We start from the raw sequence: 19,595 nt of genomic DNA, 5'->3' as shown, positions 1-19,595 counted from the left end.
ACAATTATACTCTGCCAGTGGACCATCAACTGTTGGTGCTTTTGTTAGTTCTTAATGAACATTTGTTATAAGTTGGGCTTTGTCAAGGGTCTTGAAAACTTCAACTAAACTTGAGCCGGCTATGGGATAGAACCTGTTTATTGGGTAAGGCCTTGTTCGTACTTGGATGAGAGGCCACTAGAAGATCCCAGGGCTTCCGACTAGACTGGACATCAAAAGATACCCCTGAAGAAGGGAATGGAAATCACTTCTGTATTTCAAAATGCTGCAGTTTGGCCCATTTGGAGATTAGCTGCATAGCTTGGCTGTACTTCTTTTTCTATTCTTTATGCTCTGAATAGAAGGAATATTTCTGGGGTAAAAAGAGAGGTGATCTACGCACAACTGAATTTATATTTATATGTATAATTTCCTCACTGATTCTGAAATAGGGAAGCAGGTGTGTGGAACAGTCAGCAACTTTCCAGCAGATAAAGCTCGAACTGTTCTTTTGTAAGGATAATTCATTAATCTACCTTAGCTGAAACTCACGTATCCTGTTATTAAGGCTTTCACTGCAAATTGTTGCTTCTTTCATTGTTACGAAACTCAGGGATAGTGATAGTGTAACTGGAGGACAGAACAAAAGGTGACAAATCCTTCAACGACGTTCAAATTCCAGAATTCCAGTTTCACTTTTCTCCAGTGCTGCACTGGCAGATACATAAAGCCCTTGCACTCACGCTTACAACTATCACATCTCTGGGAGAATGAACAAAGGAAGAGAAATTGTATCTCAACATCCCAAAAGATTATGTTCTGATCCATCTGCTGGTGGGGGGTTTCTTTCTAATAAGGTACTTAAACAGAACTGAATTGTGGGGGTGCTTTGCGAAGATCAGCTATAACCCATGAGAAAAAGTAAAATCGAGTTCAATTCCTAGTGACTACATGACACAAGCTTTTCTTGGCAACACAGATTTTTTTTCAACCTTCTAATCCAGCGACAGCCCTGGGATTCCCTAAACCTGGCCTTAATTTGTGGGCCTCACAAAGAAGAGGCAGGAAACTCCTCATTCTAAAACATAAAGGAGTCCAATAGAAGAGAATATCTGTAGCTCAGGGTTGAACTGTGGAGTTCTTGGTGCTCCCTGATCTTGGTTGTTTCCTTGCGGACGTTTCATTACCTGGCTAGGTAACATTATCAGTGCGAGTTTTCTGTCTGATTGTTTGTCTGGTGCTGATCCCTGCTTGCTTGCTTGCTTATTTATTTATTTAATTTATTAAATTTCTTACCCGTCCATCTCCCCCCAATAGGGGAACTCTGGGCGACTCACACCGAACATTAAAAACATAAATAGATATAAATACATAAAATATCAGTTTAAAAACATTTCTAAAAAAGGGGAAGGAGAGTCCAAGAAAATGAAAAATCTGAGGCTGAAGACAGAGGGTCTCTATGGGGCTAGCCATCCCCATGCTTGAGGTATTCCCTCCCCACCCCAGGCCAAGTGGCAGAACCAGGTCTTCCACTTATCTGAGTGTGGGCAACTGGAGGAGATGTGTTCTAGTCTTCTTGTTTCTTCCCTATGTTTTTTATTGTCTCTTTTGAATGGTGTGTACCTGTGGTTTATCTCTGTGCGTCTACTGATGGCTGATTTGTCTGAATGCCAAGCTTCCAGGAATTCCCTCACATTTTGAGATTTAGCTTAGTCTAGGATGCTCAGAGTTTCCCAGTTGAAACTATGGCTGAGTCTGTCCATGTGTTGTGAGACACCAGACAAACCATCAAGCAGAAAACAATACCCTAATCAAGGAAATACCAACGAGGAAACCACACCCCCACCAACACTGGCAGGGCAAGCTACGGTATATAAACAGGGAGCGAACTCCACACTCACTTGCACTGATGATGTTACCTAGTTGGGTAATGAAACGTCTGCAAGGAAACCACCAGCCTCCAAGAACTCCACAGATAAAGGAGTTCCAAGATCAAAACCAACTTTGAGTTGAGTCCAGAAATGGATTGTTAAAAATGACACACAGCTAATAATAAAACAAAACATTTGTGGGCAAAATAGCAGCAGTCACTTTTTTTAAAAAAAAATGCTTACATTTGGGGGTATTTGCACTTAAATCTTTGAACAAGAACATTTACATAAAAGAAGAGAAGAATACAGCGATTGGCATTTAAAATGGGATAAAAATTAGTGGGAGCCTTCATGGATTAGTAAGTGGTGGAATGAAATAGTTACGATATTTCTGACTGTTAAAAAAAATAAAATAAATAGGGAGAGAAACTTTGGATCACAACGTTTTATGTTACTAACATGGCCAGATATTAGATATTTTAACAAATTTAACTACCTCTCTAGTCCCGTACTGGAGTTTTCTGCCACTTTCTGACTTCATTACAGTTAATGAACTGTCTCTAAAGGAAGTTCCACATAAGAGTCTTGACCTGATTAATGCATTAACCCATTTTCTAGGTTTGACTGAGCCAAACATGCCTGAGTTCACACAACACACTGAGCTACAAAAACAGATCAAAACCCAACACTGACCAAGCCTAGAATATTGTCCAAATGCAACTGCTACGTTTGTTACTGGTAAAGTGTGTTGTGTGGACAGAATTCAAGGGCTCATGCCTCACGCCAAACCTTAATGTAGTTTTATTCATTTTTGGCTTGCCATGTTGTGTGAACCCAGTCAAAGATAATTTCACACACTGTGGTTAAACAAACCAAGATTGAATGTGATGTGAAGCCACAAGCAATCAACAAGCAGAAATAGAGCCAGTAACAGCGGCATCTCCCTCGGAAATAATGGGAAAAAATGCACAGAGCTTCACCAGAATCCAAGCAGCTTTTTAGAGCTTTTATCTACAGCAGAAATATTTTATATGCATTATTTATTCACTGTAAACAAGTTTGAGTTTCTGAAAGAAAAGCGCGGTGGCAAATTGTCTGATCTAAATAAATCAATGTTTGTTTTCCGGTAACCTGACAAAACGTAAGGATTTAAGAACTCCCTGAATACAAATCTTAGAACATACACGGGGACAGTTCACAGCCTTCGGTGCTTGCAACCCTTGATGGCTATGTTCACACAACCAGATTTTCAGGAAAAGAAGGTTCTGTGCTGAAAGGCAAGGTAAAACTCATTGTTTAAAGGACAAGCGTGTTGGAATAAGGCGTCATTGTACAGTTCTTGAGATCTCATCCTTAGAGGTGCAAGATCTCCAGCCGGGAACCATCCTGTGAAACAAGGCTAGAATTCAATCAGAGCTTGGCAATGCGATTGATCCTAACGAAATCAAGAATCTGTTATTTCAGAGACAGAAAGGCCAAACATGGGATTGGTCCATTTTGAGTATAGCGCATCGCAGCAACTCAACTATATCTTTGGTCATGATGTGAACCAGGCCAGGAAGCCACAATACGGTTCCTCTGATAGCCTCTAGCGCAGATGAACAGAACAACCGCATTTTTAAAAATTCAGGTTTAGCATGCCGTTTGAACCCAGGGCTAATGTCGTTCGTTGGGTTTTGCTTTAACGTCCTGTGCTGAGAAAACCCACTCCCTGTATTTTGGGATCCCTAAGTTTATTTCTGAATGTAGCATATCTGTAGGCCGTAACATTTATTCAGACGCGCGGCAGCTTACAGAAATGGCAATGAACGCATCCACGGCGCAACCAGCCGTACAAACCGATAAAACATCCACAGCGCAAGCGTCAACAATAAAACAACCACGTAAACAATACAAATGACAATAATCAGAATGACAGAACATCCACGATAAGACTCTAATGGCATCAATTAGATTAAGAAGTAATCCGTAGCGGTAGACCGTCCCATGATAGAATTACACAGCGGTGTCAGCAGTCTCACAGTTACACGGTCCCTGAGGATGACATTCCTCTTCCAATCACTCCATCCTCATTGCTTCCTAAAGGTACCAGATGGCCGATTCTGGTGGGAGAATCTCGTTCAATTCAAGTGTTTACGGTGCCAAGCCAAATAGGGCTTCACAGATCACACTCGGCGCTTAAGCTAAGCAGCAACTAGGGCAGAGGCCTTGAGCCCTCTGATCTAGAGGGTCTGTCTGCGGGGGTGGTCAAAAAAGTCAAGATGGTGGCCAGCCCTGTGCCATCCAAGCGCCACCTGTGTTTCACGTGCATAAAAAATCAAAACAGCTGGCGCTCGGACGGCATCGTGGGGGCTGCCCCCTGGTGGTTTCCGACCACCGCCTGCGGACACCCTTGACCCGCACAGCGGTTGACGCCCCCCGTCAAGGGGGCTGCAGCGTTTCCTACGAACTGCGTTTTTGCGTGCGCGGCAACAGCAGCCCTAAGCATAAGGCGTTGCGGGAGCCCCGCTCGCTGCTTCACCGCTGGGCAACGCAGCCCTGCGCGAACCGTGCCCTGTGACCGCCAGCAGGGACGAGGAAAAGCGGGCTGGCGGGCATAGTCCAGCCGTGCGCTCGGCCAGGGCTCCCCGCGCCTGCTGGCGGCGCCCGTGCCAGGCTGCAGCGTCGCGGGCTTCGTGCCCGTCGCTTACGGGAGCGCCAGCAGAGCCCCGCTGGGGCGAACCCAGCCGGGGATGTCTGCGGGGCGGAGAGGGATCTCAGAGCGAAGCGCCAGCGAGGAGCGGACCGGGCGGCCAAGGGCGCGCCGCCCCGGGCAGGAGCGGGCAGCGCTGGGCGCTCCGGCCCTGCGCCCCCCGCCCCCGCCCCCGCCCCCGCCTCCGCCTCGCCCCGCCAATGAGCAGCGCCGGGCGGAGAGCGGCGGCGGCCAATGGAGCGGCGGCAGGAAGCGGAGCGCAGCGCCCGGCCCGGCGGAGGCGGCGCGCTGGAGAGCTAGGGCGCACGCGGAGCCCGGGGGGGCTTGGCCTGGCTTGGCGGCGGCCCCGCTGGCGGAGGAGGTGAGGCGAGACGGGCGGGGCGGCGGGGGGAGGCGAGCCCCGGCCGCCGGCAGCCCCCGGCCCCGCCTGCGCGTTTCCTTCCCCGCGTTTCCAGACCGCGGGGCGAGTTGCCCGCTGCGGGCTTGGCCGCGGGCGGCGAGTGGCATCAGCGCGCGGCGATCGGCCGCAAGGTCGCTCCCTGGGCGCGCGGCGGGCTTCTCGGCCGGGGTCCCGCCCTGGGGGGCGATCGGGCCAGGCCGGGCGCGGTTTCCAGCGGGGCTGGCCTGGGGCTGCGGGGGCTGCGCCGGCAGCCTGCGGGCGCCCCCCGGGAAAGGGCCAGGGCGTTGACCGCCGTGGAGGCAGCGCTTGGGCCCCCCCCCCGAGCTTCCCCGACGTGGAGGGAGGCGAGGGGCTGAGCAGCCCGGTTAGACGGGGCTGCTGAAGGATGACCTTTGGGGCCGGGGGGTTAGAAAGCCCCCCCCCGGGTCTGGCGTGGAATTCAGGGGTGCCTTCTTGGGGCAGAGCAGCAACCTAGCTTGAAAGGTAGCCTGTGGAGGCGAAACAGAACATCTTGGCAGGTAGCTTCGGTTCCCCTTGACCCACATCCTGAAACTGAAATTGTTTGCTGCTCCCGCTCGACCTTGCACAACATGGTGACAGTTAACTGATCCACGGTGGATCCATCCTGTTCCCTCTGCCTTGTAGAAAAAGATAGAGAAGACCCGTCTGGAGGGTGCTATACTAAAACTAACTAGTTTGTGGTTTGGTGGGTTGGGCAAACCTAACTTTGGGGGTCCCAGTATGTAGGCCCTGACCTCTAACCTGAATGCCCCTCTGCCCAGTGGGTCATCTGCCACCAAGTGTTATTCTGTGCCTGTCACTGGTGGGAGTTTCCAGGGAGGTGCCCCCCTTCCCCAACTGTTCTTGCTCCCCCCATCCTGCAATTCCTACCTCTCTTTAAAAATGCCATTCCTAGTTTCTCTCTTATCCCTGGAGAGAAAAGGATCCAATATTTAGGGGCTCAGTAATATGAGATTTTTTTTTTCTTTGCCTAGCCTCACCCTAGGGCAGGGATGGTGAACCTTTTGGGCTCGACGTGTCAAAAATTTGGAAAATGCCTAACGTGACTCTGCTGGTGTGTCACCCCCCCCCCCCCCGAACAAAAGAGAAACTATTCTTTACGTCTTCATTTAAAAAATACAGTCCAGTCAGGTCTGGTGCTCTGTATTATATAAAGGAACATCAAATAATTAAGAAAATGAAATAAGAGTCAAACAAATTCAGTTTCTTTGGTAACTCAGACAGGGAGAATAGCTGTTGTTGAGTGTTGGTGAACACTGGCGTGTCACCCAAAATGTCGTGGCGTGTCATCTTTGACATGTGTGTCGTAGGTTCACCATCACTGTCCTTGGGTGAGTAAGAAAGAGTTTTTAAGTCTCCAAAAACTGCTATTGGAGGAGGCCTTCCTCCTCCAAGTCAAGAGGTAGATTTCTTTATTCTCCAAAGCAGGGTTTCTCAACCTTGGCAGCTTTCAGAGGTGTGGACTTCAACTCCCAGAATTCCCCAGCCAGCAAGGCTGGCTGGGGAATTCTGGGAGTTAAAGTCCACACCTCTGAAAGCTGCCAAGGTTGAGAAACACTGCTCCAAAGGGTGGGCTGTGATTTCTCAAAAAGAAAAAAGGAGGCTATGTCCCCCCACCTTGGGGGGATACATCAGCACGCCAGTCAGTCTCCGTACAGATTTCATACCCATGTTGGGAAGCAAAAGTGTGAGGTTCCCTATTTACAAGAGCGAGTTTAGACATCCTCAGTGTGAAGCTACCCCATGTTCAAAAGCATGCTCTTGGCTTCATCGCACGCCTCGGCAGGAGCATTTCCTTGAATGCAACTTGACTCTCTTTTTGGTTCTCTCTCCAATAGGAGAGAAAGGTGGTTCAGTGAGAACCAAGTGCCTGGCTTGTCGTTGAGGCTGGGAACTTGAGTCTTTCGTGGCCTTGTTCCTAAGCAGAAGAGAAGCTCCAACTCCATTTCTTTTCTGCTGTAGGATCTTTCAGGCTTCCACTTGGTTCCTGCCCCCCCCCCCGCTCTGTTGACACAAAATGGCAGCATGAAGTTACCTCAGGATTTGGAGTGAGGTGTCTTCAATGTTTGGAAGGCCCCCATCTCTGTTCCTCTTATACATCTCATTCAGCTGCAACTGAATTCAGCTTCCAACTGTGGAAGTGACTGGAATTGGATTGTTTCCCACAAAGGATCAGGTTTGCTAGTTTGGTCAGAAGATCTTCTCTTAAATCTAAGTCTTGCACTGGAGGATGACTAGCATCTGGAATACAGAGCTCCCGAATGGCTTGTGCCTAGGATTGACATAGAATCATAGGGTTGGAAGGGACCTTGAAGGTCTTCTAGCTTCTAGTCTAGTCTTCTAGCCTTTTAGTCTTCTAGTCCCCTGCCCAGTGCAGGAATCCTCATACCATCCCAGACAAATGGCTATCCAGTCTTTTCTTGAATACTTCCACTGATGGAGCACCCATAACTTCAGGAGGCAGGCTGCTCCATTGTTTACTGCAGTGTTGTCCGAACTTGGCCACTTTAAGATGAGTGGACTTCAGCTCCCAGAATTCTGGGAGCTGAAGTCCACTCATCTTAAAGTGGCCAAGTTTGGACAACACTGGTTTACTGGCTCTCACCGTCAGGAAATTCCTCCTTATTTTGAGTTTGGATCTCTCACTTGAAATAAGGAGGAATTTCCTGACATGGTAGAGCAGGAGGTGCAGCTAAACAGGCCGGCTGTTGAAAGGAAATGGGGAAGACATCTAGCAAACCATAGCAGAGTCAAGACCAAGTCAAGGTCAAGTCAAGGTCAGGGTCAATGAGGTCCAGTCAAAGGAAGTTGCTCCAAAGTGTCTGTTCTCAGTCAGAGACTTTTAAGCCCTTGGCCACCTTCTAAATATAGCTGGTGCTGATCAGTATTAACTGCAGAATCTAGGGTGCCCAGAAATCATAATCTAATCTACAACTAGTCCACTACTCTCATGATGCTGTTCCAAGCAGATGGTATTCTGTGCCTCTCTGCTCTTTGGCTATAGACACAATAGTACTGACACCTTAGCAGACTTGGAAACCATGTTGCTGGGTTAGAGATATTAGAGCAGTGTTTCTCAACCTTGGTAACTTTATGATGTGTGGACTTCAACTCCAGGTGGCTGGGGAATTCTGGGAGTTGAAGTCATAAATATCATAAAGTTGCCAAGAGTGAGAAACACTGCATTAGAGAATAGAAGAATAGTTCCACAGTGATCCTAGTGCTAGGCCCTAGATCAAAGTTGCCACATAGTTCTTCAGTTGCACCCTCAAAAGAAGATTTGTCTAGAGAGGTTATGACCTTGCTGCCCTTCCTGGGCAGAAGAGGTCTAGCTGTAGTTATCTGCACTCTGATAACTTGACAATAAATCATTATTGCATCTGAGAATCACAAGGAATATGTTCACTTCACTGCACATTGGAATTATGTACTGGGAATCTAATTTTCTGTCCTTAAATAGAAATGTTGGTTCCCGGTACATTTCCAAATACAGTACAGGATGCAGGTGTGTGCTTTAAAAAATCCTGGATGGTTTGGGACCTTAATAGCTGCCAGAACAACCTTTTCAGGACCTGAGATCATTGCAAGAAGTCTGGTGCCTTTGTTTCTTGAGATGAAAGGAAGCAGTTGCGGGAAGGGCCTTCATACAATTTGGGTCCATCTTTGGTGAAGGCCACTTAGTTCATTCCAAGAGTCCTCTTGATGTTTTAAGAATATCATAAGTGAAGAATTTCTGGTATGGCTTTTCCGAAGCCTTCTGCTTAAAACACACATTTTAAAATGCAATTCTTGTTGGCTGTTGTATATTCTTCTTCTGAAAAGACACCTGAGTTTGACTGATAGGCCAATATTCTACTGAATCAGCTCTTACAGTTTTGTAAACTTTTCTTTTTTAAATCCAGCCAAATATTTTTGTTCTATTCAGCCTATGCTTGATGGCTGAGTTCATACCACATACCTATTGGTTAGGGTTAACCTATTAAAACAAAAAACTGTTGCTTGCAGAAGTTGTAGTTGTATGTCTAAACAACTGTAGAATAACTTAATGTGATTCACATCACATTTTCAGAAGTGGTTTCCTTTCCCACAACAAAGGAAAAAAAGAAAAGGAAAGCAAAACTCTGCAGGAAAAAGACAACCCCATCAATATGATCAAGATTTAATTCAATTATAATGATGAAATTAAAGAAAGTTATAAAGTTTCAAACATCTGTAAACTTTTTTTTCTTTTTAAACGTTTGTACTTTTCTATTTAAAATTAATTGGGGTTTTAAAAAAGTGTTCAACTCTAAAATCAATCCTTCCTTCCTTCCTTCCTTCCTTCCTTCCTTCCTTCCTTCCTTCCTTCCTTCCTTCCTTCCTTCCTTCCTTCCTTCCTTCCTTCCTTCCTTCCTTCCTTCCTTCCTTGATTTCCAGGTATCTCTCTCTCTCTCTCTCTCTTTCTCTCTCTCTCTCTCTTTTCTTTTCTTTTCAACCATAGAATTTATTGTGTAATAGGTTAGTTTTTTTAAAAAAATAATGTAGTCTTTTACATTATGGTAATATAATAATATAGTTTATAATACAGTACATATTAGTAACTTATACTTTTAAGAATTGTTAATTGTAATGTTTCAAGGGGAGGGAAGAAATAGATAAAAACACATAGAACCGTAAGGTACCTCACCCCGGTTCAGTCTAGTCTAGTGTGTTGTGAGAACTCAGCCCATGATTCCCAAGTGAATGAGTAAAATTCCTGGGTGGAGAAGTGTGTGTGTGGGAGGGAAGACACGTGTTTATTGAGATACAGAGAGAGCCTGTTACAGACATTGGGATAAACTTGAGGAACAGGAGGAAGAGCTGCAACCAAGACAACAGTCAGATAAAAGAAATCTGAGTCCGGGGTGGAAATGTAATTTGAGAAAGTGTCTCAGACAAGACACTCCCCACGTCTCAGGAAGATAAAGAGAGGGAGTGGGGAAGCACATTCAGACGTGCAAGATTCTGTTACTATAACTTTATAATAAAAGTAGTCTTAGCATTCATAACTTTGGTTTCCTAGTCTAGTCTGCCTCAAAGGGCCGATGGGGCCTCTGCCTCGCGCAAGCAGGGTGTGAAGCCACAATGAGAATTGGATGTGTTTGTTTGTAATAGGACTTTGGAGCCAGCCAAGCAGGAGATAATTCTGCTTAAATAAAGTGACTTTGATTTCTGGCTTTCTACAAAGAAAGACCCCAGGGGATGAAATGACATTTCAAATAGTTACCCAGGGAAGACCAATCCAGAGCCTTGTGGCTTTTTAAAGACCAGTAAAGTTAGCGTTAGCCTTTTAAAGTGCTATCACATGCTCCGTGGTTGTTTTGTCATCTTCCTGGGGAATTCAATCATCTGGCGGATGAGTACCCATTTTTCTATCAAAATGGCTTCTTGGCCTGAGTCCATTAAAAGCCAATATTTGTTAAAATTGTGCTTCTGCAGAAATGGCTTAAATGCAGGCTTCCTGCCAAGTTGTGGGGCAGCTATGGAGGTGTAATGGTCCCTGTGGACACTGCTCTTAGTGACCACCAGATTCCTTCCCTACCTTACCCATAAATCTTTAAAAATGAAGCCTTTTGCATTCTCTTTAATAAATAAAAATGGTATTTGATCACAGCCTGGAGCCTTCACAATGTGCTCAGCTGTGCAGAAGAGCTAAGCTGGAGGTGTAGTGAGTCTTCTCGAGAGAGGTGGGTGGGCTTTTAAACATGCTTTGGGGCATCTGGCCAGACCGATCGTAGCTGATGAATACAGGTAGTTTCCCCATGGAATCTGTTTTGTGAGTGTGCCTCGAATGCCACTGTGGGTTTAAAGGGGTTGCTGGTTCTTCAACTGCGTGTTCTTTTCCTTCTGCAGAACCTGCTGGAGTCATGTGGCCCATCTTCTGGGCGAGCGTGCGAACCTATGCTCCTTACGTTACCTTCCCTGTAGCCTTTGTGGTCGGGGTGGTAGGCTACCATCTCGAGTGGTTCATCCGGGGCAAGCCACCTCCACAGACACCTGAGGACGAGAAGAGCATCTCAGAAAGACGTGAGGACCGCAAGCTCCAAGAGAGTGTTGGGAAGGACCTTACCCAAGTGGTCAGCCTCAAGGACAAGCTGGAATTTGCCCCCAAAGCTGTTCTCAATCGGAACCGGCCCGAGAAAAGTTAAGGAAGCTGGCCTTTTTCTTCCTGGCCAATCAGTTTTTCTTTCATTTGAGGTCTGAATTCTTTGATTTTGAATGTTGGTCTTCTGTTTCATATCATTGTTGAGCCCACCAGCCCATGCAATGTATATTTGCCATTCTCACCAGCTTTGGCGGATTCCTACAGCTGCTGAGATCCCACGGAGATGAGGATGGACTTTATGAATCTTGGTATTTGGCACTGCCTGCAGAATGTCTGATCTTCCATAAGAAGGTTATCTATCTTTTGATGGAACTGCCTCCATAGCTATGGCAAAGGCTCAATTAGTTCACATCCCAAAGGTTAATTCACATCCAAGGAAGGATTTGGCTTTTAAAAGGACTGCCCCAAAGTACGTAGACCTCTTTTAAGGGAAGATCTCTTCTTCAGATGGCTTGGAGACTTTTTGACTCTGGACAGGCAAATGAAAAACTGTTCCTGTTTCTACTGGAAACCTTCTCAGTTCAAGGAGAGAACTCTGACTGCTGCCTGAGGCCACCGTTGACCATATTTGCACTGTTGCCTCTCAGGAAATTGTGCATTTCTTTCCCTGGAAATTTCTGTTGAAGAGATTGTGCTGGTTTTTTTGGAACACCGATCCATTGTTGAAATTAAAAATTTAAATCAGTTTCCATGTTTGGGGAGCCTTGTATTTTATGCGTGGGAGGGTGAGTAGGTGGGGATAAATCTATTTGCAAATTGTATTAGTTGGGTCTTTGCATTGCAAACCGCTTGAGATTCTCACCAATGTATTAGTGGTTCCTCAGTAATCAGGAATGATGGAGAAATTTCCCCAGAAGACAGTTCATACCTTGCTTCTGGATCTTCCTCTACAGCAGTGTTTCTCAACCTTGGCAATTTTAAGAAGTGTAGACTTCAACTCCCAGAATTCCCCAGCCAGAATTCTGGGAGATGAAGTCCACACATCTTAAAGGAGCTGAGGTTGAGAAACATTGCTGTACAGCATACAACTCCAAGAAAATTGTCAAATGTATTGAGCAGGCCAGCATATGGATCAGAACCATCCATTTCCATTATGGAGTCCTTGGGGGATGTAAAAAGGAAAAGATTTGGAGTTTTTGGAAGCTGAAAAATGGATGGCAGATTGTATCCTGCATTCTGTTTCCCCTGTGCATGAACACAATGCACACCTATAGATACAGACATGCTTCCGCACAATGAAAATACAAACACAGAGTCTATGGCTGTGTTCATGTAGCATCTTATCCTGACTACTAAATTAGGGTCTACATAGAGTACATTTGGGGCTACTTACAGTACATTAAACCATTAATGAACGGAATGAGTTGGAAAACGGCAACACGTTAATTTAGGAACACAAAGCAAATTAAAAACAAGTTGGGCAAGGGTGTCTGACAAGTGTCACTGTTTGGTTTCTGACTGACCTGATGAAGCACGCGTGTGGCTTGAGGGCTGCAACTCGTAGGATGTTTATTTTATCTAAATGGATCAAAGTAACCTTGAATCTGCTGGAAACTTAACTTTCAGGTCTGGTCTGTTCAGACACGCCTCTTCTTCCCCACCGCTGTGTGTTTTGTTGCAATCTGGCCCTCGATGCCCTCCAAATCAAAAGAGAAAAAAGAGTTGTTATCTGCAACGTGTGGGTATGTGTATGAGAGATTATGGGCTGTTCGTGTGTGTGCATGTGTGTGTGTGTGTGCACAACCTGGAGTCAGTCTTGATTCCTGTGACTGCCAGTTTTGGCAACATTTTCAGAAGTGGTTTGCCCTGGCCTCCTCCTTCCTAGGGCTGAGGGAGAGGGACTGGCTCAAGGTCACCCGGCCGGCTTCGTGCCTAAGGCAGGACTAGAACCTACGGCAGTGTTGTCCAAACTTGGCCACTTTAAGATGAGTGGACTTCAATTCCCATGGCTGGCTGGGGAATTCTGGGAGTTGAAGTCCACTCATCTTAAAGTGGCCAAGTTTGCACAACACTGACCTACGGTCTCCGAGTTCCTAGCCTGATCCTTTAACCACGGCATCAAATTCTCTCCTTTTTGTAGTGATAGACTACCACAAAAACTCTACATAACAACATTGACAGCTGTTCCAGTGAAGACGATCTTAGCTTTAAAAATAAACCAAACATAAAAGCCAAAAGAAAAGAAACAAGACTGCAATTAATATGAAGACCATGAAGGTGATGTAAATATAGTAACATGAAAGTGAAGTTTAAAAAGCTAAGGTAACCAACAGGGTGATCACGCTGTCATAGGTGGGGCTTGATTGCATCATGGTGGCCAGCATGTTGACCATTTTGACCCTCTAACCCCCGCGGATACCTTGATAACTAGAATTTAGAATATGAAAGGCAACTGGCTGTGTTGGATTTCCCATCGATGAAACATCCGCTTGACTTTAAATTTAGGAGAGTGCCGTTTTTTAAAATATAAAAACGTTGATGCTGTTTATGTATGTATGAACCCATTCATTGGTTTAAAAGAATTTTACAAAAAAATGAGACCACTCAGAAATAGATAACCCATGGTTGTTCCCTTTGCCGTCCACTTTGCCATCACTGCTGCCTCTAAAAAACGGAATAAAAAGTTTGAATGAAAGAGGGATGAAAAAGGACTGCTATGCAATAGATCGAGGAAGAACAAGGGAAAGCAACTGACTTTCAAAAATTGGTGTCAGGGTGGAGTAATAGTAAAGCATTTTTTAAAAAACGGTGGCTGAAATTGCATGCCCGCTTTCCAAGAAGGAAATGAAATTTGCTTCCAGGGTGATGGTCTTTGGAACTTGTGTTTTGCATGTTCTGAAGTTGTGGCATCAATGTGCTTGCACAGTTCGGCTTGGTTTTAAATAGTTTATAGAGATCTGAATGCTTGTAAACGAACACTGCTTTGCTTTTTGATTTGTTCATGGTATTCTCATTATTAATTATGAATGTATCATGCTTCAGTTTAGGAAGTCAGAATGGTTTAAACACCATTTGCAGAAGTCTTTCATGAAGTCAGTTACAGCGTCTCCAGTTTCAACTATAACCCTGGGTATTCTTGGACTGTTCACTTATCCATATACAGGTATTACTGATTTAGCGACTGCCTCATTTAGTGACCATTCGCAGTTACGAAGGTGATGAAAAAGTTACTTTGCGACCAATCCTTGCGTTTATGACCTTTGCAGGTCTGTAAAGCAAAAGAAAATGGAAGAAAGATCATAAGCACCCTTGTGGTTTCACTTAGCGACTGCTTTGCTTAACAACTGAGTTGCCAGTCCCAATTGCAGTCGCTAAATGAGGATGACCCGAATGCACTGTAAGTCCTAAAACACACAAAAGGACAGGCTAATGTAGCAGCTCATTCTTGCCAAGTTTTTCCTATTGCTCCAGTAAGTTTTTTACCGCCAAGTCCTGTTCAGCAGGATCTGAGAGATGGCTCTATGTGAAGATCCAAGAGAGTTTCATCTGCATGGACTTTGTAGCAGGGCTTTCTCAATGGTGGCCCCTCACGTGGAAGAACTTGGAGAGAGTATTTAGAGATGTCAAGTGTTGGTATCTACCCATGTGGATTAGTGCCATTATAATGCATTCGTTTGAGGATGGTTGTCTTGTTTTTAATCTGCTTTTTTCTCTGTTCATGGCACCAAGATGTTGGAAGCAGAGGGACATAGAAATGTTAATCAGTAAATCATTTGTTTTTTACCACAGCTCTGCAAAATCCTAGTCTCACTGCTCACCTATTCTTCCCATATTAATCCACAGTTCTGTTCCAAAAAATTTGGCCGGGGGCGGGGGGGGTCCTTCAGTTCAGTGTTGATTCCTGGTGACTGCCTGGACCAGTCCCTGCAGTTTTCTTGGCATGACCTGAGAAGTGGTTGGCCATTGCCTCCTTCCTAGGGCTGAGAGAGAAGAACTGGCCCAAGGTCCCCCAGCTGGCTTTGTGCCTCAGGCAGGACTAGAACTCAGGGTCTCTCGATTTCTAGCCTGGTGCCTTCACCACTACCCCAAGCTGGCTGTTTTTCTGAAAAGTAGAAACAGTATTAACAAGGCCCTTTCGTCGCTTAGTCCTTGATCAGTGATTCTTCTTACAAATTGCCCCAAAAGATCACAATCACACCCTCCCCAGCACTTCAGAAAATCTATACCAGTATCTGACAAGGGATTGGCCTGGAACGGAAGGAAAAGAATAGTTTGTGTTGGTTATGTGCGAATAGGAGGGGGAAAAAAAGAATTGGCTGTGACTAACGAATTCAGGTCTCCTCCTTCGCCCCCTTTCTTTGACCCCCACACTCTGTTTTTCTTTCCTCCTTCACAGTGATAAATCGGTGGTCTCCCACTTCTCCAAAATCCTTCTGTCAGCTGCTTGTTCAGTTTGCTTAGTTGCTGGTAACAGATTGGTTTCCTCCAGCCCCGATCCAGGGTTAGAGGGCACCTAATTTCCTGCAGATGTGAGAAAAGGCCAAACAGCTGATAGCTTTGGATAAACGGGCTTCCCTTTTTTTGTCCCTGTGCTGCCCTTGAAAATGGGGGGCCTTTTGGAACGGTTCACACAACTGATCTCTGTAAACATAACATGCCGATGGCTGTCATCGGTTTCTCAAAAGATGTAGGAGTCCCCAGAGGAGAGAGATGCAAAGATGCGTGTGGAGGTTTAAAAAATATATATATGCATACATACCCAGAGCAAAAATCCTGGGGATATTTCTGGGGGAACTGGGGCATGTTCTCAGGGATAATACTTGCTTCCTTGCTGTGTGGACAAGTCTACATGTGCTTGCTAACGGCGTAATGTTAGTGGCTTAACTCTCTTTGGGTATGTGCGGATACAGGGGCGTCTGCAGGGAAGGGGTGCAAAAAGTCAAGATGGTGGCCACAGCCATGCAATCGAAGCCTCACCCCCCCGATGGACACCCCTGTGCTGATGCCAGTGGAATGCACTCTGGCCACCACCTAATACACCTGATTTCCAGACATATGTTGGCCTCACTCGTTGACAACATCTGTGCAACTAGAAAAATTATGGATAGCAATTCAGCTCAAACTGCTCCAGGTTATTCTGTAGAAGGTGCATTTGTTATTTTAAAATGATGGTAGGCTGCCTGTCATGCAGATCAAAATGCAATAATAATGTTAATAATGAAATGTAGGAAGTTGAAACACGTGTGTGTGTGTGTGCCTTGAAGTCGGTCTTGATTCCTGGTGACTACCTGGACTAGTCCTTGCTGTTTTCTTGGCAAGATTTTCAGAGGTGGTTTGCCCTTGCCTCCTTCCAGGGGTTGAGAGAAAGGGACTGGGCAAATGTCCACCAGCTGACTTTGTGCCTAAGGCGGGAGAAGAACTCATGGTCTCCTGGCTTCTAGTCCAGCACCAGCACCACTACACCAAACTGGCTCTCATTGCCTTCAAGGCAATCGTGACTCCTGGTGACTACATGAACGAGTCCCTGCAGTTTTCAGAAATGGCTTCTTCCTAGGGCTAAGAGGGAGGGATTGTCCCAAGGTCACCAAGGTGGGACTTGAACTCATGGTCTCCAAGTTAGTCTGATGCCAACCACTACACCAAATTGGCTATCTAGTTCAAACACATAGAATTTATTTATTTACGTATTAGATTTCCATTCCATCTTTCCTCCAGGAGCTCAAAGTGGTGTATGGACCTCCCTTCTCCACATTGTCCCCACAACAACAGTCCAGTGAGGTAGGCTGGGCTGAGAGAGCACGTCTAGTCCAATGTCACCCAACAATCTTCCATGGACCTGAACTTGGTCTCACACTTAAAAAAAAAAAAAAGATATATTCAATGATTGTCAGAAAAAAAAATCATTGTGTGATTATTTTTCATCCTACCCTCCTTTTCTTCATTAGTTTGGGGGATCTCTCCTCCCTTTCATCCTGTGGGTCTCACAAAATCCTGTTAGGTAGACAACCCAGAAGAGCGGATGGCTGGCTTCTCATACGATGCTTAACCCAGGTTAAGAAAGCTTAATGTTTGGGTTCAGATAACATGCTAGACCCAAAGAATGGAACCGTATGTTGGCTTTATCTATGCATTTGTTTATTTATCACATTTCTAAGGCTGCCCAACTCCATTGTGACTTTGGGTAGTTTACAACATTAAGAAAAAATCAGAAAATAGTGAAACATTCAGAAAGGGTAAAGCCAAGCGCAAAAATGGAAAGATTTACAAATACTTACAGCAGAAAAATGGATAGTGAAACTAATGGAATTGGCAGAGATGGCGGAATTAACTACCTTGATTAAAGAAAACACATATTCTAGCTTTGTTTCTATTTGGAAAGCACTCCTGGACTTTTTAACTTGAGACTCAAAAAAAAAAAATTGATTTTGGGGTTTGATGACCGATTTATTTTATAACTAGAGAAATACTTTGTATTAATCTGTTTTACATTATTTGCTGATATAGATTTATACTGTAGTTTTTTTAAATACTAGAGTAAGAGGCGAATGTATTTTATATCTATACCTGTACCAAAGAAAGTCGGAAGTTACTTTTTTTTTCTGTATGTATTTTTTTCTTTTATTTTCTTTTTTCTCCTTGTTTTTTACTCTTTATTGAAACTGAATAAAGTTCTTAAAAAAAAAAAAAAGGGTAAAGCCAACACCTTCTCAAACATGCACCATTTCAACAAGAGGACCAACCCCCAACCTAACCCAAGGCTTGGGGAAAGAACCAGGTTTTCGGGGCCCATTTGTCTGAGTCAAGGCAGAGCCACAGCAGATCTCTGGAGGGATGGTGTTCCAGAGGACACTGCTGGGACCGAGAAGGCCTGGTGACATTTTCATAGATGGGCCCATAGACGACCAAGCAGGATGGACAGACGCTGCAGTAGTAGTGATGGCCTGGATCATAACAAAATGCTAAGAAATGGCTGAAAGGTAAACTAGCAACAGGGGAGGGGTGATCATTTAAACCTTGCTGGTGGACTTCTTCGAAAAGTTCTTGTTGAAAGATAATTAGACTTGATAGGTTGCCACCAATCAAGATGGGCCTCATGGATTTCCTTAGACCAGCTATCTGGGAGTTCCTAGCCATTCTTCCAAGGGCTTCTTCTATCAACTCAGCTCCAGGGAAAATAAAAATAGAAAGGAAGGTGCTTGGATCTTCCTGCCCAAACTCCAGAAATATGGAACTGACTCAAAGCTTGTGAACATCCTGAAAATGCAAGAAGGAACTCTGCAACCCTCTTTCCCTTGAGAGGATTTAACGAGTGTTTCCCTTTCCAAACCAATGAAGCCCAATCTTTCAATGTAAATAAGGAAAAGGAGGAATACAGGAAAGGAGGAATACTGGAAAAGCAAGGCAAGACAATGCCAACACAACAGAAGTCCAACTAAAACTAGTCTAGCTAAATCTGTTATTTATTAGGACCACCTTGAATAAGATCGTGGGTTTCACGCATGTTCAGAGGACAGAGCAAAGGTTGTGAAGATAATCTGGGCCTCCTTCTTGGATGGTATTAAGCCTTCTGAGCAGTAGACTTTCAGAGGAAGGAGGATTGGGAAGCCAACCTGTTTGATGAAACTATTATTTAGCCCCCAAAGCAAAATATTATGTCTCTAACACCCTGGCTTGTTTTTCAGGGGTGTCTGCAGGGTATGGTGAAAAAAAGTCAAAATGGTGGCCACAGCTGGAGCTTCAATTGGACTGTTGCAGCTACCATCTTGACTTTTTTTTACCGTACCTTGTAGATGGGGCTTTTCTTAGTGTTTGTCTTGGAGGGTTGCAGGATCTGACTGGTTTTCACCACACCTGCTTAATTCCCCCAGCAAGGTCTCAATACCGTACGTGATGGGACGAAGGCTTGGTTTTTCCCCTGGCTTGGCTCAGAGCCTGTCACAGGTCAGGGCTGAGAGAGAATAAAGTCAACCAGGGAGCCTCTGTGGCTGAGGGAGGACTACAACCTGTGTCAGCCCTTCGAGGTAGGTCGGGTCAAGAGCAGACACAGCAAGGACTCATGGAACTCTACTGCTCTCAGCTGGAATAACCTGACAGAGTTCCATCTGTCCTTTCTTATAACAAAGAGAATCAAGGTGGGGTTTTTCTGAGTCTTTTTCTTACGCTTCCTTCTTTCCCAAGGCTGAGGTTTCATTTATTGTCTCTTTTATCTATTAATAGCTTTTGCATTCTTTCACTGTCTCTACCTCTCTCTACAATTTGGATCTCCCTGCTCCTAGTCCAGCACTTCACCTAAGGTGCTATGCTGGGTCTTGGGCTAAGGGACAGGGGCCTGCTCCCTCAGGGAGCTTCTCTGATGAGAAGGGACTAGAACCTGGGTCTCTCCACTTCTAGTCCAGGACCTTCATTCCTGAACTACCCTGGCTGTTGGGCTTCTGTGGGGCTCAAACCTAGGTCTCCTTGCTCCTAGTTCAACCCCTTCACCACTACATCCCCCTGGCTCAGAATCCCCCAGGGAGATTCCATGGCTGAAGAGAGACTAGAACCCAGCTGCTCTGGTTTCTTGTCCAA

The 19,595-nt window shown here is 45.2% G+C and overlaps 1 protein-coding gene across 2 annotated transcripts; it reads left to right on the top strand.

The window, feature by feature from the left end:
* Positions 1–4,744: 4,744 nt before the first annotated feature.
* SMIM12 (small integral membrane protein 12) lies at positions 4,745–11,772 on the top strand. Of its 2 annotated transcripts, none has more exons than XM_088140234.1 (2): positions 4,745–4,903; positions 10,835–11,772. In XM_088140234.1, exon 2 carries the CDS (start codon positions 10,849–10,851, stop codon positions 11,128–11,130), a length of 282 nt encoding a protein of 93 aa, XP_087996360.1. In that variant the 5' UTR covers positions 4,745–4,903; positions 10,835–10,848; the 3' UTR covers positions 11,131–11,772. The 2 variants fall into 2 exon arrangements, with proteins under 2 accessions (XP_087996360.1, XP_025033108.1); XM_025177340.2 differs by lacking the exon at positions 4,745–4,903 and adding an exon at positions 4,986–5,460.
* The last annotated feature ends 7,823 nt before the right edge of the window (positions 11,773–19,595 follow it).

Source organism: Python bivittatus, unplaced genomic scaffold (assembly GCF_059951505.1).
Source record: "Python bivittatus isolate LINGU-HERP-01145 unplaced genomic scaffold, Pbiv_v1 ctg000260_np1212, whole genome shotgun sequence".
Taxonomy (NCBI): domain Eukaryota; kingdom Metazoa; phylum Chordata; class Lepidosauria; order Squamata; family Pythonidae; genus Python; species Python bivittatus.
The sequence above is the reverse complement of the archived record's forward strand: the minus strand, read 5'-3'. Positions and strand labels throughout refer to the sequence as shown.

What these genes read in the sequence shown, in the direction of transcription:
- SMIM12 (XM_088140234.1), top strand. Translation starts at nt 10,849, where the DNA reads ATGTGGCCCATCTTCTGGGCGAGCGTGCGAACCTATGCTCCTTACGTT.